The sequence below is a fragment of the Cicer arietinum genome, chromosome 5 (assembly GCF_000331145.2).
Source record: "Cicer arietinum cultivar CDC Frontier isolate Library 1 chromosome 5, Cicar.CDCFrontier_v2.0, whole genome shotgun sequence".
NCBI classification, from domain to species: domain Eukaryota; kingdom Viridiplantae; phylum Streptophyta; class Magnoliopsida; order Fabales; family Fabaceae; genus Cicer; species Cicer arietinum.
In genome coordinates, this window is record NC_021164.2 from 21,547,155 (window position 1) to 21,562,906 (window position 15,752).

At 27.9% G+C, this 15,752-nt stretch overlaps 2 protein-coding genes across 4 annotated transcripts in view; one reads left to right on the forward strand and one right to left on the reverse strand.

The window, feature by feature from the left end:
• Positions 1-2,906: 2,906 nt before the first annotated feature.
• On the forward strand, positions 2,907-7,506 carry LOC101512534 (zinc finger CCCH domain-containing protein 53). 2 transcript variants are annotated; one of them, XM_012715628.3, is made up of 9 exons: positions 2,907-4,020; positions 4,223-4,402; positions 4,770-4,949; positions 5,042-5,130; positions 5,348-5,596; positions 5,996-6,161; positions 6,404-6,619; positions 6,848-6,933; positions 7,162-7,506. In XM_012715628.3, the coding sequence occupies exons 1-8, from the start codon at positions 3,050-3,052 to the stop codon at positions 6,909-6,911; spliced, it is 2,115 nt and encodes a 704-aa protein (XP_012571082.1). In that variant the 5' UTR covers positions 2,907-3,049; the 3' UTR covers positions 6,912-6,933; positions 7,162-7,506. The 2 variants fall into 2 exon arrangements, with proteins under 2 accessions (XP_012571082.1, XP_004499758.1); XM_004499701.4 differs by having other exon boundaries at positions 4,770-4,955; positions 7,162-7,360.
• Positions 7,507-14,291: 6,785 nt separating this feature from the next.
• LOC101511987 (uncharacterized) overlaps positions 14,292-15,752 on the reverse strand; it is a 5,519-nt gene continuing 4,058 nt past the window's right edge. Inside the window, exons 3-4 of one of the 2 annotated variants that reach the window (XM_004499699.4) lie at positions 14,716-14,813; positions 14,292-14,563 (exon numbers count right to left, since the gene is read on the reverse strand). In XM_004499699.4, coding sequence (XP_004499756.1) covers positions 14,762-14,813 — 52 coding nt within the window. In that variant the 3' untranslated portion in view covers positions 14,292-14,563; positions 14,716-14,761. Of the gene's footprint in view, positions 14,814-15,752 lie in introns of both variants that reach the window. The other variant, XM_004499698.4, reaches the window with a different exon arrangement.

Genomic DNA, 15,752 nt, shown 5'->3' on the forward strand with positions numbered 1-15,752 from the left:
AAAATCATATTTAATAAAAATAGTAATTACTCGATATTTTTTTAATATGTTTAAATTAATAAAAACAAAGATAATATTTGTATAACAAGTCGGTAAAAAAAAAGTTGATAATATATTTTATTAATATTGATAATATTTTTATTGAAAGTGAATAGCAAATTCACAATCTTTTTATTACTATACTCTCTAATTCATCTATAGGGGTGAGAATAGGTCAGACTCAGACTTGAGTCTGGCATACGATTAATTTTTTAGGTCTAAGTCTGGCCTACAGCCTTTGGCTGTTTTTAGGTATGACCTGGCTTTTTTAAAAGTTTGGTCTGACCTGAAAAGCCTATTTAAAAGCATTATTCAAATTAAAATATTTAAATGTTCTACTCATACCAATATCAATGTACATATCTATATATATTAAATAAAAAATAATTTTTCTAACAAAATAATTTTAAAAAAATCTGAAACAAACAACCTTTAAACCCTAAAAAATAATTTGTGATTTCAAATAATAGATTTTTTTTTCTTTCTGAAACAAATGCATCTATTATTATCTCTCAAACAAATATGGAATGACTATTGAGTGATTGACTAATTGAATGACTACCGAATATGGAACAACTACCAAATATGAAACGACTACCAAATATGGAATGACTATTGATTGATTGTCTAATTGATATAATTTAAAATAGGAAATATTATTATTAATATAATAATAAAAGTCAGGCCTAATAAGCTTTTTTATGAGCCTAAACCTGACATATTTAAATAAATAAGCTTTAAAAATAGCATAACTTTTTTATTAAATAGGTCAGACCAGACTATAGGCCCTGATGAATGCCTAGCCTATTCTCTTCCCTATTCATCTACCTATATAATTAAATCTTGTATTATCTTATTTGAAGAGATTAATATTAAAAAGTAAAATATAAATTAGTTAAGGAATAATATTTTTAATAAAAATATCATTAAACATAACAATCAGTTTGAGATTCAATTATATATTAAATAGTCAAACTTAAAATTTTAGTTTTATTTATTTTCAATATCAGAATAGCATACTAAATTTATCACTTAAAAAAGGCAATTAAGAATCATTTATATTTTAAACATCAAACTTAAAATTTTATTTATATTCAATATCAAAATAGTATACTAAAGTTTATCACTTAACAATTGAGATTCACTTATATTTAAACATCAAACTTAAAATTTTATTTTTATTTTTATTTATATTCAAATCAAAATAGTATACTAAATTTTATCAGTTAAAAAAGGCAATTGAGATTCACTTATATTTTAAACATCAAACTTAAAAATTTTACTTTTATTTATATTCAATATTAGAATAATACACTACAATATATTATTTTAAAAAGGGAATTGATATTCACGTATATTTCAAGCCATTGAACTTAATTTTTTTATATATTCAATAACAGGATATTATACTAAAATTTATCACTAATTTTGTTTGACCAAGAAAATTTATCACTTTTTTATACACAAGAAGTTTTATTACTTAAAAAAGGCATAATTTTCTTTTGTTTTTCAACGAGTTAAAAAAGGCAACTTGTAGATATAAAAATTGGGATCTAGATTTTTAAAATTTATAATATTACACAAAAATACCCTAAAAAACTAAATAGTATAAAACTGTGTCAGAGGTTGGAGGCAAGTGAACGTGCACTATTTGAAACACAGATCTGAATCCATTCAAACAAATTTCCCCTAACACAAAGACACACAAACACACATAAACACTAGCACTTGTTGTTGCTGCTCCTAACCACACTGCCATCACTCTTTATTTTTCATAAAAGTTTAGATGATTTGAATTACGTGCTTATATATTATCAATTGGTCAATGAAATTTTTACATCTATAACATAATTTCAACTTAAATTTTTGTAAAATTTGAGTTGAATTCTTATCGACTAAATTGACTCAGATTAATTTTTTTTTTATTGTTTCAAAAAATACACCTAAATAAATTGACTTAAATGAAAGGATCTATATAGATAGAGAAAGTGTCTATTATGTGTGTGTAGTTAGTGAGAGAAGAAAATCTTTGGGTTGAGAGAGAAAGGGCTTTGGAAAAAGACAAGATTTCAACTTCACACTACACACTCTTTTGCTCAGAACCCCATAAAAACACAAACCACACAACAAGAGTATAGTGAAGTAAATAATAATGGCTCTGCTACTACTTGCATATGCAACTTTCTGTATGCTTTATATTATGTGTATTAATAACTAAAGGTTGACCCTTTATTGTTGTGTGTTGAAAATTGAAAACAGTTTCAGAACTCAGAAGAGAGTAACCAAGAGAAAGATTTATGCTTTCATGGGTAAGTCTGGTTTTTCTGCACACAACTTGGTTTCAATTTTGATTTGGAAAAAAGGGTTGGTTTTTAATGATTGAAAAAATACATACATAAAAATTGGATTTTTATTTGCTATTTGTTTCTTTCCCTCCCTTTGTTTTGTTACTTTTGCATTACTTCATTACTTCTCTTTACCAAGAAATTCAAAAACCATTTTTTATTTATTTGTTAAGCATGTATTTTCTTCATATAACTTGATTTCAACTTTGGATTTGAAAAAGGGTTGGTTTTCAATGATTAAAAAAACATATAAAAATTGGATTTTTAGTATTTGTTTTGCCACTTTTGCATTCAGTCATTACTTTACTTCTCTTCACAAAGAAAATTCAAAACCAATTTTTTTCCTTCCTTTTTCTCTATCCTTTTTGATTTACCACACGAGAATACTCTTTTTAAGCACTTTACTTTCTTGTATTTTTCTTTCTCTCTTTAACTTTCTTTTTCTTCTTAATCTTTGCAGGAACATGAGAAAGAAACACACACACTCATCTTAGGTTGGTAGGTAGGGCTTTATGTTGGGTTAAGAAAGAAGAAAAAAAAGCAAACTTTTTGTTGTTGTAAGATTGAGAAAGATAGTAACAAATAGAGAGAAAAAAAATAGAGTTAGAACCTTAAAAAAAATTGAAATTTTTTCATTTGGGTCAAGCTAGTTTTTTTTTTCAAACATGGATGGTTATGAAGCTACTAAGATAGTTTTTTCAAGGATCCAAAACATGGACCCTGAAAATGCTTCAAAAATAATGGGTTTACTTCTTCTTCAAGACCATGGTGAGAAAGAAATGATTAGATTAGCATTTGGTCCTGAATCACTTGTTCATTCAGTGATTTTCAAAGCTAGAAAAGAGTTAGGATTATTACCTTTGAATTTGAACTCTTCTTCTGCTTCTGCTACTTCACCTTCAACACCTCAGTCACCTTCACCTTTTCTTTCAAGACAAAATTCAAACAACACTTCAAGGCTTATAAACAATGGTAGCATGATTCTTCCTACTACTCTTAGTATACCAAATCCAAATTCAGCTTCTTGGGCTACTTTATCTGAACTTCAACAAAACCATGATGATTTGATGAGTCCTAACAATTTAGTTCTTGGTTCTTCTGCTTCATCACCCTTTTATGGAAATGGAGGAGTTGGTTCTGATTCAATTGATGAGTTTCAACTTCAAGACCAACTGTCTTTTCTCAACGAAGGGTCACCTTCTCTTGATTTATTATCTTCTAGTCCTAATGGTGTTAATGGTGGTGACCCTTCACTCTTTTATGGATGGGGAGGTTCTTCACTTCATAGAAGAAGTTGTTCTGTGAATGATGCATGTTTGGTTTCTGAGGATGCTGCAAATTCTGGTTTTGGTTGGAAACCTTGTCTTTACTTTGCTAGAGGGTATTGTAAGAATGGTACTAGTTGTAGGTTTCTTCATGGAGATGTTGGTGGTGAAGTTGGTGCTACAATGATTGATTCTAATAGTAGTAAGATTGAGATGATGGATCAGTGTCATCATGAACTTCTTAGATCCAAATCTGTTCAACAACAAAGACTTGCTGCAGCTTCTCAACTCATGGCAACTTCATCTTTTCCTTACTCACCCAAGTGCATGAGTTTGCTTTTGCAGCAGCAGCAACAAAGTGATTCTCAAAGGTAGAATAATAATAGTGAACTATAAATTTTTGTTCTTTTGAAGTTATTTGGAGTCTAAGTGCATGTTTGGTTTCACTGTGGGATTGATAATAGTAAATCACTGTGATTCTCCAAAAGCTACAGAGTGTAGCTTCTGCAAAATCACGGTGGCTTCTACTCAATTTGTTGTATATACTAATCATAAATGACTATGATATTGCAGAGCTGCAGCTGCTGCTCTTATGATGAATGAGGATTTGCACAAGTTTGGTAGGTCAAGGTTAGAAAGAAATGATTTTTCTTTGAACAATATTGGAATGATGAATCCAGCTTCTAGGCAGATATACTTGACTTTTCCAGCTGATAGCACTTTTAGAGAGGAAGATGTCTCAAACTACTTCAGGTTCCTTTTTTTTTTTTCCTCTTATCTTTTATGATGAATTGAATTCTATGAGTATGTTTGGATTGACAATGAGTTTAGTTTTGCAGAATCACATTGAGCCATTATGATTTACAAAAAAGCTACACTTTGGTGCTTCAACAAAATCACTGTGACTTCATCGAACTCACTGTAATTCCAAACATGCACTACATGCGTTTGGTGAAACCATAGTGACATCATGATTTTATTGAAGCTACAAAGTGTAGTTTTTGTCAAAATCACGGTGGCAGACTAAGATTCTGCAATTTTTCATTGCAAATCCAAACATGCATGCACTAATTAGTAGAGTTATGTGAAGTTGACTTGTTTTTCATTACTTTTGCTGCAGCATTTATGGACCTGTTCAAGATGTGAGGATTCCATATCAGCAAAAAAGGATGTTTGGATTTGTTACCTTTGTTTATCCAGAGACAGTGAAACTGATTTTAGCTAAAGGAAACCCTCATTTTGTTTGTGATGCTAGAGTTCTTGTTAAGCCTTACAAGGAGAAAGGAAAAGTACCAGACAAGTACAGGCACCTCCTTTTCCATTGTCTTTACACTTTCAATCTTTCATACATGCTTTGAACTTTGCTAAGTTTTCTTTTCTTGACATTTGCAGAAAGCAGCAACAGTTGGATAGGGGAGACTTTTCTCCTTGTGGTACACCTACTGGATTGGATGCTAGAGATCCATTTGATCTTCAAGTTGGTAAGTTAATAACTATAACTATTAAACACTGACACATTGGCACCGGTAGTAATTTGAGAAAATGGAATTGTTGAATGTTATCACATGTGTTAGTGGTGGACACTAGACACACCTTCAATTCGAAGTATCCGTGCTACGTTTTTGTGTCTCTTTGTCTTGTATTCTAGTTATGTTTTGCTCTATTCTTTAATGTCTATGATGCTCTGGAATTTCTTAGGAGGGAGAATGTACTACAATACTCAGGACATTCTTTGGAGAAGGAAGTTAGAGGAGCAAGCTGATTTTCAACAAGCTCTTGAGCTTCAAAATAGAAGACTCATGAGTCTGCAACTTCTTGACATAAAAAAGCAACACCAACGTGCACTTTCGTCCGGAAGTCCAATTCCTTCCCCAACTCACTCTCCTAATATGTTCAATCAAAATTTTGCTCTTTCTTCATTTCACAGCAGCTCAGAAAGCCAAGAGGGTATAATTTTATCTCACATTTTATGTATAGGTTTTTTAGTATGATTCAAACTTAGTATCCTAGGGTTTACGACACTTACACATACTACGCACCAACCACTTGCGCTATGAATCAGGGTTCCATGCAATCAAAATTGCATGCAGTCCTACAGTCAAGGTTTTTCTGACAGTCCGATCACGTACTCTTCAGATTTTCTGAACAGTCTCATCTTGATGGACCGGCTCGAAAACTCTGATTGCAGGACTGTTTGGAGTTTTGACTGCATGCAATCCAAATCTTTTGCGCTAGACCCCTATAGTCGTTTTTATTTTTTAAGTACAGTTTGATCTTGAATTGAAGTTGTTGTTTTCAAGAAATTGGATTAAACTTAGTGTTTCATTTTATGTTGTTTGATATCAGAGAATGGTTCGGGTTCAGGTTCTGCTAGCAGTGCATCAATTCCTATTGATCAACAAGTCAATATTTCTGTTGGCAAAGAAGTAGCAGTCAATGGAGTAGAGAATGGAAATATTGAAACTAGTGGCAAGCAAAACTCAACTCATGATGATAGTGATTTACGAGAATGGTATAAAACCTTTTTTTTTTCTTTTCTCATTTAGTCTTAGAATAAATAACCAAGTTGGTACAATAATAGCATGCACCTTTATTTTTTGCATCAAATTCCACTTTTAGTCCATGCTAAAAGTCTAATGCATTTATTCCTCATTTCCAATACTAAACTATGAATGAAAACTGTGTGACATTGATTTTTTTATATTTTTTATTTCAAAAGGTTATGTATCTAAATTTGTTAATGAATAAATGCAGCTTGGAACATAATCTCCCTGATAGCCCTTTTGCTTCACCTACTAAAGCTATTGGTGACTACATGGCTGCATTCAACAACAATGGACCTAATGAGACCACTGATTCAGATGCTTCAGCTTCATCTGCCAATTCCAAATTTAGTACTAACACACTTCTTCCACCATCATCTGCTCTTGACATGGGATCTTTCAAATCATATAATTGCCAAATACCAAGGTAGTAACCAATCATTATGTAGTGCATGTTTGGATTCACAGTGAGTTTGAAAAAATCAGTGTCACCGTGATTTTGCTGAGACTACATACTTCAAAAGTATATAGCTTTTACTAATATCACGGTGGCTTATTGTGATTTTACCAGACTCAGTCAATCCAAACTTGTATTCATACTAGTATCGCATTCGCATTTAAATTTCTATTACTCACAATTTTTTGTTAAATTTAGGTTTTCTTCTGGACATGGAACCATTGGAATGCTTGCGGGCACCGGTGGTCCAATTGGCATTTAGTATTTAATTTTCTCTTGTCCAAGTAAGTTATTACATTTCATATCTCTTATTGCATGTTTAGAAAAAAATTACACTTTTGTAGCTTTAACAAAATCACACTTATTCTGGCAAAATTTACACTTTTGTAGCTTTAACAAAATTACAGTGGCACTGTAATTTTGTTAAACTCAGTTAAAATTCCAAACATGCAACTTGTCTTTTGTTTATTAAGAAATTTTTGAAATTTATTTTTTGTTGAATATTTTTTCAGGAAGAGAAACATGAAGGAAATGAAAACAAAAAAATGTTGTAGAGAATCACACCACCAATGAAGACATCACTATCAATCATCAATACTATACTAATTACTTCCATACAAAATGCATACTTTCAAAAGCAGTTCAGTAAAGGAAGTGGGACATGCATTCCCTTTCTTTTTTTCTATATGATTATAATTATAATTATTATTATTATTGTTGTACTATTTTCATCACTTCTCATTTTCTGTAGTAAGCTGAACCACAGGTTAAAAAGTAAAGAATAGCAAAAGAATCAAGAGAGTGAATGTGTAGTAGAAGTAGTAATAGTAGTAACAAAGTAACAAAACATTGTGATATCTTCCATCTTTTCTTTGCTTTTTTTTTTTACCTATGTTGGATGTATTAGTCTTTTTAGTTTTATATTAGAGAGATTAAATTTTCAAAGTATTTGTATAGCTGAAGCTCATCATAGATAAAGCATTCAGAAGAAATTCCTGATAGTAGTTTTTATAAAATCAAAGTTGTTCTGTGACTTTTGTAAAATCACTATGACTCCTTGTTATTTTGGCAAAGTCACTGTGATATTAAATATGCACTAGAAGGTTGATGTTTCAAAATATAAATATATGATAAGTAATTTTAGATTGAAGAAGAGATTGTATTATATAATGATAATAATAATAATTATTAGTTGTGTTGAATTTCAAAAAGGAGATTTTTAGCACTTTTTTTTAATGTTTGGAGTGAAGTATGTATGTACTCATAATTAGTTGTGAAACAGTTATCAACCCCTAGGCCACCACCAAGACACAAAAGTGAAAGATTTTAAAAAAGGAAAAGCAGAAAGCAAAAGTGATTAAGACCAATTGGTCTCTTGTGTTGTTTTCTTTCTTTCTTGTGTTTTTTTCTTGAGAAATGACTTTTATTTTTATTTTTCCTCTCAATGGTAATGTAAGTAGAGAGAACAATTGAACTCCATTTCAAGTCATATATTTATATAAATTAAATAAAAATAATTATATATAAAAGAAATACTAAATTTTTGGACTAGTTTTTTTCTTCTAATATATATTCTATATAAATAATTTTATTTATAATTTCTTTTTATTTTATTTAAAATTATATAAATATTAATTTTTTAAAATTCTATTTAAAAAATGGTATGTAATTATTAATTTATTTTTAGTAAAGCATGTAGTATCTATAAAAACTATATTTTTTGAAGGAGATGAATAATAGATGGAGATGATTTTTTATTTTTTTTTTATATCAAAGGGAATTTGTCTTTGTAGTTGCAATTATTTTTCACTTTTTTGAATATGTAAATTGGTGGGAGGTGGGGTAATGTCTTTATTTCATGTCATTATTGGAGAGGGAAAAATATAAAAGAGTGGGGTCCACGATGTAACACACCATCACATGGGTTATGCTGACACTGCAAGTGGGCCTTATTCATTTATAAATTATGCCAGGTTGTGTGTGGGGTCCACACACCAAAACCCACCCATGTGAGTGATGCCCACTTTCTCTTTCTCACTCACTTAGATATATATGTAATCAAATACTATATGAAATTGAAATATGAGTAGAGAAAAACATTATTAAAACATAAAATTTGACTATAAAATTAAAGACTCAATATTTTGATATTTTTTTTAAAATAAAACATAATCTCATTTTGCAGTATTATATTTATATTTTATCTTCAAATAATATTATGATTCAATATATACTCTTTCCCAAAGCTATACTATTTTTTTAACCGCTACCCAAAGTGCAGGATGGTTCAAGGTTAAAGATACTGAAACTACTGTTTAAATTTTAAATAATAAAATTTTATTTAATAAAAAATCTTTAAAATAATTATATTTTAAGATATAAAAATAATATAAACTTATTTAAATTAAATGTTGTCTCAATTTATGTTATCCAAAATCAATTTTATTAATTTAATAATTGATTTTTTTTAATATAAAGTGTTTAAAATATTTTTTTATAAGAAATATTATGAACTCTATAACATCAATTTAAATTTGTTTTAGCCCCTTTATCTTGGATCAGTCCTGCCTAGGTTTTGTTTTTAATCATTTACTATTCAACTATCTTTGAATCTACTAGTCAACTTTTGTTTTTAATCATTTACTATTCAGCTTGGAAAATTGAAGTATTTGAAATTAAAAAAGTTGATAAAGATCATGTGCAATTTCAGTTTTGATCTTTAATTTTTTATGTATTTATCAATTTAGCCCTTCAATTTCAAAAGTTAATAATTTTTGTTTTTTATTAAATCTTAAATTAAAAAATAATAATTTAACATATTTTAAATAACATAGTATATAATTTTATGATATAAAATTATTTAGGTATATTAATTATTTATATTTAATTAAATAATAAAAATAAAACAAATTCAAAGTTAACCATTAAGAGAGTTTTATTGTAATTTTATAAGTGTTAATCGTTCTACATCGTTGTATCATATGACAGATTATTTAAACTATATTAGATCGTCATTTTTTAATTAAAAAATTATTATATTTTAAATTAAAAAAACTAATTTCGTAAATCAATAAAAATATAAAAATTAAAACTATAATTAATTCTTAAAATTATATATATAAAAAATCAATATTTTGAATCTTAAAATTATAACCATCGTTAATTTGAATCTTTAAATTTACGAAATATATGATTTGTTCAAATTGATCAAAGTCAAACAAAATATTTATTTTATCAACTATTTTAAATAATTTTTTATCTATTGATTAAAAAATTCAAAAAGTATTTTAATTAATATTAAAAAATTAATTTAATATTTTATAAATTTGAAATATCAAATTAATCAAAAATTTTCATTTGAAAACCGAAAACGATAACGATAATTTACTAAAAACAATTAATATAGAAACTGGCTCCTCGTGGATAAGCACTAGACGTTATGGTGATTGAGTTGGTTTATAATTTTGATTTCCTCTGCTCGGGGAATCTCAAGTCAAACCATTTTTTTTACCTAGATCACTTGATTTTGTGTATAAAAAAGTCTCTATAAATTAATTAATTTTGTAATACTGATTATAACTAAAAATTAATTAAAAGTACATATGTTTTGATATATATATATATATATATAATTAAATAATAGTAAAATTAAAAATTAAAAATTAATTTTATAATTTTAAAGATAAAAACTATAAATTTTAGCTATAATTAACTGTAAGAGCAAAATCACCTCTAAAAACAATTTTAACACGTCAAAAAATAGAATTAAACATACATTTTTAACTATATTTTAAATACATAAATTTACTACCATAAAACTGTGACTAATCTTGGACGAGAAACTTTTGGGTACTTGGGTACACAATACAAGTTCTCTTTTTTCTTTTAATCAAAATTTTGTATGCGCAAAAGTTATAAATTGAATTTCGAATCACTTATTTATACCGACTATATATTAATTGCATTTGTCATTTATAAATATCAATTGCACTTAATTACTTTTTGCAGTAATATCTTTATTTGTTTTGTATTTATTTTTTAGATAAGGATTTTTTATTTCATTAATTACATTTAGTCAATAAGCTCATTTTATTATAGAAATAATATACTAGTTTTTTTTATAAAGTATATATATAACATAACCTTATAATATGAGATATTGGAAGTAACCCACATGTGTAGATCTTGAATTCATATTTTGTATGCTTTTTTGTTTTATTTTATTTTAATCCAATGGTTATGATACGAGTGATTGTGTGGATTCTACTATACACAATTTGAATATTTGTATTTTAACACGTTGGTTTGACGTGTAATTTGAAATTCATAATATATATTATCTATATTATAGAGTTTCTGTAGTGGTAGTGACTAGTGAATGAGTATATGACCCCTTGTGGGAGACCCTGTTTGGATTTTTAGAAGTTGATGAGCTAGATTTTATGGATCACATTGATAACCATGACATTGGTTTGACGAAGACAATTTTGTTTTCTCATGTCACTTGTAAAGTTTTTGGCCTTTTCTATGTGGGTATGTTTTATAGATGTGGAACAAGATGGATTTGATTTGTTTGCCGTCAAAAATGTAACTTTTTTTTAATCCATAAATGTTAGTAAAATAGTTATATTAATTTTTTAATAAGAAATTAGACATTGATTCTTTTACTATTCAACTTTTTTAACTCAGTTTAAACCAATTGAATCAATTCCCTCTAATTCAATGGAGCTATAATATTAATGACACTTTTTTACACATTAAGAAAAATTAATTGTGTAATTAATATATATAAGTTATATATGAATATTATTAAATAATCTTTTATGTATAAATTTATTTAATATTAACTTTCTATATTTTACATATTGTGCTAATATAATAAAAAATGTATTTAAAACAAATATTAATAAGTATATTTAAAAATTTACAAAGAGTCTTGTATATAAATACAAACAAATGTGATAAAGGGGTGTTAATTAGATAAATAAGATATTGTGATTGCATGTTAAATCAAGTGTTATTTGTAGTTAGTATCCATGTTTTGGAATTGTATAGAACCACTTTTTAAAAGAGTACCTATATCGCTTTTGGCAAAATTTTCAAACTAATTAGGCGCTGTTTGAGTGTGGAAGTGAGGAATGTTTTTCTTGAACAAAAAGAGTCTTCATGTTTGGACTAACTAGTTTTATTTTTCTAACTAGAAAGGTTAGTGACATTATGAGAAAAAAAACAACTGGTCGCTTAACAATTATGGGAATGTATTTATTAAAGTGGGGTTTGGTAAGGATGTTTATGTTAGGGTAGGTTGTTCATAGTGCTTTTATTTTTTATTTTAATGAGTGCTTTTATTTTTTATTTTAAATGGGTAGATATTTATTTTAGGGTGAATTCTTTGGTAAACCACTTTTATAAGTGGTTTATCGTGGATCAATATTTAAAAATTATCGATAATTTGAAGGACAGGAGATAATACTCTTTAAAAATAATAGTTTGTGATAATTCTTGTATTTATGAATAAGATGATAATTTAATTGATGTCAATTTAATATAAGATATATATTTATTTTTTCTTATTTGTATTGAATTGATATTATTTAAGTCACTATTTCAATCATAAAAATAAATATAGTTATTAGTGGCTATGTCAAAGAGACGACGTTTGTGATGGTTTCAATTTTAAACATTTTTTAAAGTTAGTCTATGGTGGACTATGACCAGGCTAGAATTTGTCTAATTTTAGTCCTTGAAAAAATTATATGACCTAATTTTGTCGCTAAAAAAATAAAAATATTTTTTATCTATGAGAAAAATGAATCAGACGACAATTTAATCCCTACAAGAACCACCTTCCAAAAAGGAGATAATTATGTACTTAACAATAATGAAAAAAAAGGTCCATTTTTTTATAAATAATAAAAAAGATATAATTTGGTCCTACAAATTAAAAGGTCCATAAATATTTTATTTTTATTTTTTGTCAAATATCCTAGTGGTTAGACTCATGTTTTTTTTATTAAAAAAACGATATTCATTGAGTCAAATTGTAGAATACATCGATTCAATAAAAATTCAACGATGAATTTATGAACATATTCACAACATTCAAGTTAATAGGGTAAAACGAAAATTTGACAAAATTCAAGTGTCCAAAATACTTATGTCTTTAGATTTGTAATGTTGACGACGCCAAAGTTATTGATTAAAAATTATAATCGATCTAAGCTACTATGTCTAACAAAAACAAGAAGAAACACTGCATCAACAAGGAAAAATTAAAAAGCGTCGCACTCAGACAAGGAAATCATAACAAAAAATACGAAAGAAAACTAAATTTGTGTGGAAGTCACTTATTTAAATAAATTGATGGAAAAAACAATTTGAAGTAATGATTTTAAACTAAAGAATGATCATAAGCCATCTCTCTCTAATGGAGGAAAAAGAAGAAAAACTAGAGTTAAAATTTGAGAGAAGTGGTTGTGTAGCTTTGCTTGTTAGATAATAGTCGACCAAACTTATGTTGTTGGGTTTTTTATATTTTTAAATGAGTAGTCTAGTCATTTTATGCTTTTATATATATATATATATATATATATATATATATTAATCTTTTATCATTATCTTAGTAATATCTATATTAATTTTTTATCATTCTGAATGAAACTCTAAACTCCTTTTATTTTTATTCACTTTTCTCTCTCAATTGATTCATATCGTTAACATCACATATATTAAAGTGTGGAAATGTGGAGAATCCCCGAGTTCGACCCAAATCCTTGTATATAAATATATAAAAAATGTAAGTTTTTCTTTTATTCACCAAAAAAGATGTTAGTTTTTTTTATTTAGGAAAAGTATATAAGAACTTTATCACTCTCAATGAAACTCTAATCTCCTTTTGTTCTTCTTTCATTTTTCCTCTCAATTGATTAATATTGTTAACATTACATACCTTAGAGTGTGAAGTGTGAAAATGTGGAGAATCACGAGTTCGATCCAAATCCTTAAATATACATATAAAACAAAATGTGAATTTCTTTTTATTCACAATAAAAGATGTTAATTTTTTTGGAAAAAGTGTATAAGGTCCGTACAGATGTTAATATTATAATGTTTGGAATTTTTAGAAATCAAATTTAAATTCCAGTTTTAAGTTTGGAGTCTTGTGAGTTTTAGTTAAGTTGATTTTTTTGAGTTAAATCACTTTATTTACATAACTTTATTATGATTATTGTGAAGTCTCTTAAAGTAGTGATAAAAGGAGCGGCAAGAGTAGCCTAAGTTTTGTTTTACATTTTTATTGTGGGAAACATTTGCCTCCTCCAAATTCAATCTAAACCAAATAAATATTACAAAATCATCTTAACTTGAAATTATGTTTAACAAACACTCATTCATCCACACACACTATCCCAATTGGTTGAACTCATGTGACCAATGAATTTCAATTAAAGTTAAATTGATTTAAAGTATCTAAATTTGATCCCTAATCAAAAACTTATATACATTTATACTTAACTTATCTCCCAATAAAACTGAAGATTATTAGAGCCATTTTCCTAAGAACTGATAAGACAAAAATTTCAGACTAGACCAAAACCATTTTTGTAAAATTAACAACGAATTACTCTAAAGTATCTAGATGTAGAGATCACAAAAGTGGACTTCTAATAAATTTTTTTCATACATGTCAAAGTGTCTTTAAAACCTTAAGCCTAAACATATGTTTGCTTCCACGTTAGAAGGCCATCGATCATGCATTAGACCGAAAACTCCAAGGAATAGCTTAAACACGCGCATTAATCGAGCTCTGAGGTACCAAACACACCATAAATCATGCCTGCAAATCTCAAAAAGGCGCTGCAAAGTAAATCGCCTCAAAAGGATTTCTACCACTTTTTCTTTTACATTGCTAAGCTGGAAGTTAACAAAATAATATTATCAACTAAACTGTAGTAGAAATGTGAGGATATCAACAAACTTCAAAGATTGTTATTCTAGTACAAATTCTACAAAAGCAAGCACTTTCAACAAGTGAAGTGCTGCATCTAGAGGTGTAAGTTTCTCACCCATCATTCTTTTCAAATTTGTAATCTTCTAAGGAGATGGATGTTCTTAGTGTTTTTGGACAAAAAGCTTGCTTATGTCTTCAGTAACAACGTTTTTCCTGAGACAATATATAAATCAGAAATTTATTAGTATTATATATTTAAGAAAGGAAACACAATAGCCATTTTAGATAAGAGAACAAGTAGAACCCCCCCGACAAACAATGGTATCTAAAGCAAATAAATATTGGGAAATGGTAAAATGCATGAAAAAGCGCACTAAATTATTGTTCCTAGATGTCAGATGCTTCTGGAAGATTTAGCATTAGCAGACAAATAATTTGCAGCCATAAAATCATCATGGAAACTAAAAGTGTAACAGTGGAAAAATGAAAAATAGTGTCAGTATAATAACTTTCTATTCTATAAGAAATTGGAACAGAAAAGTAAAGAATAGATAGAAAAGAGCAGAACTCTTTATGAAACCCGAATTGAGATTATTGAAAAATCAAGGAGAAGGATGGAAAACAAGATTTACATATACATATCTGTTATGAAGTGAACGTAGAGAGAAAAATGTGAAATTGAATGAAACAAATGAAAAGAAGAATAAATTTATTGAATGAATGATTGAGAACGGGAAGAAGTTTCTCCTTCAAGGGTTTTTCCTTTCACAAAATTGCTCAACTAACTTAACTATCCGAAACTACTTTAACACCTCTTTATTATCCTAACAGCATCTCTAACAAGTCCAAGAAATGACAAATGATTTATCCTTTTACATCAACTATAAAATTCACATGATGACTCCCTCCATCATGAGCATCCTTAATTATTAGTCCTTGAGTGAGTGAGGAAGGGAATAGTCGGTTTCTGTATCTTCTACCTTTTCACCATCTTGATCAGAAGTATGATAATCATACTATGATTGCTGAATGATACCGCCATATTCTTCTGCCTCTTTCTCCTATTTTCCAATGTTTTAAAAACCGAACTGAATATCGTACCAGCAAGACCTCCAGTTTCTGTCATGTCTCAACTGCTTTAAACCATTCGAA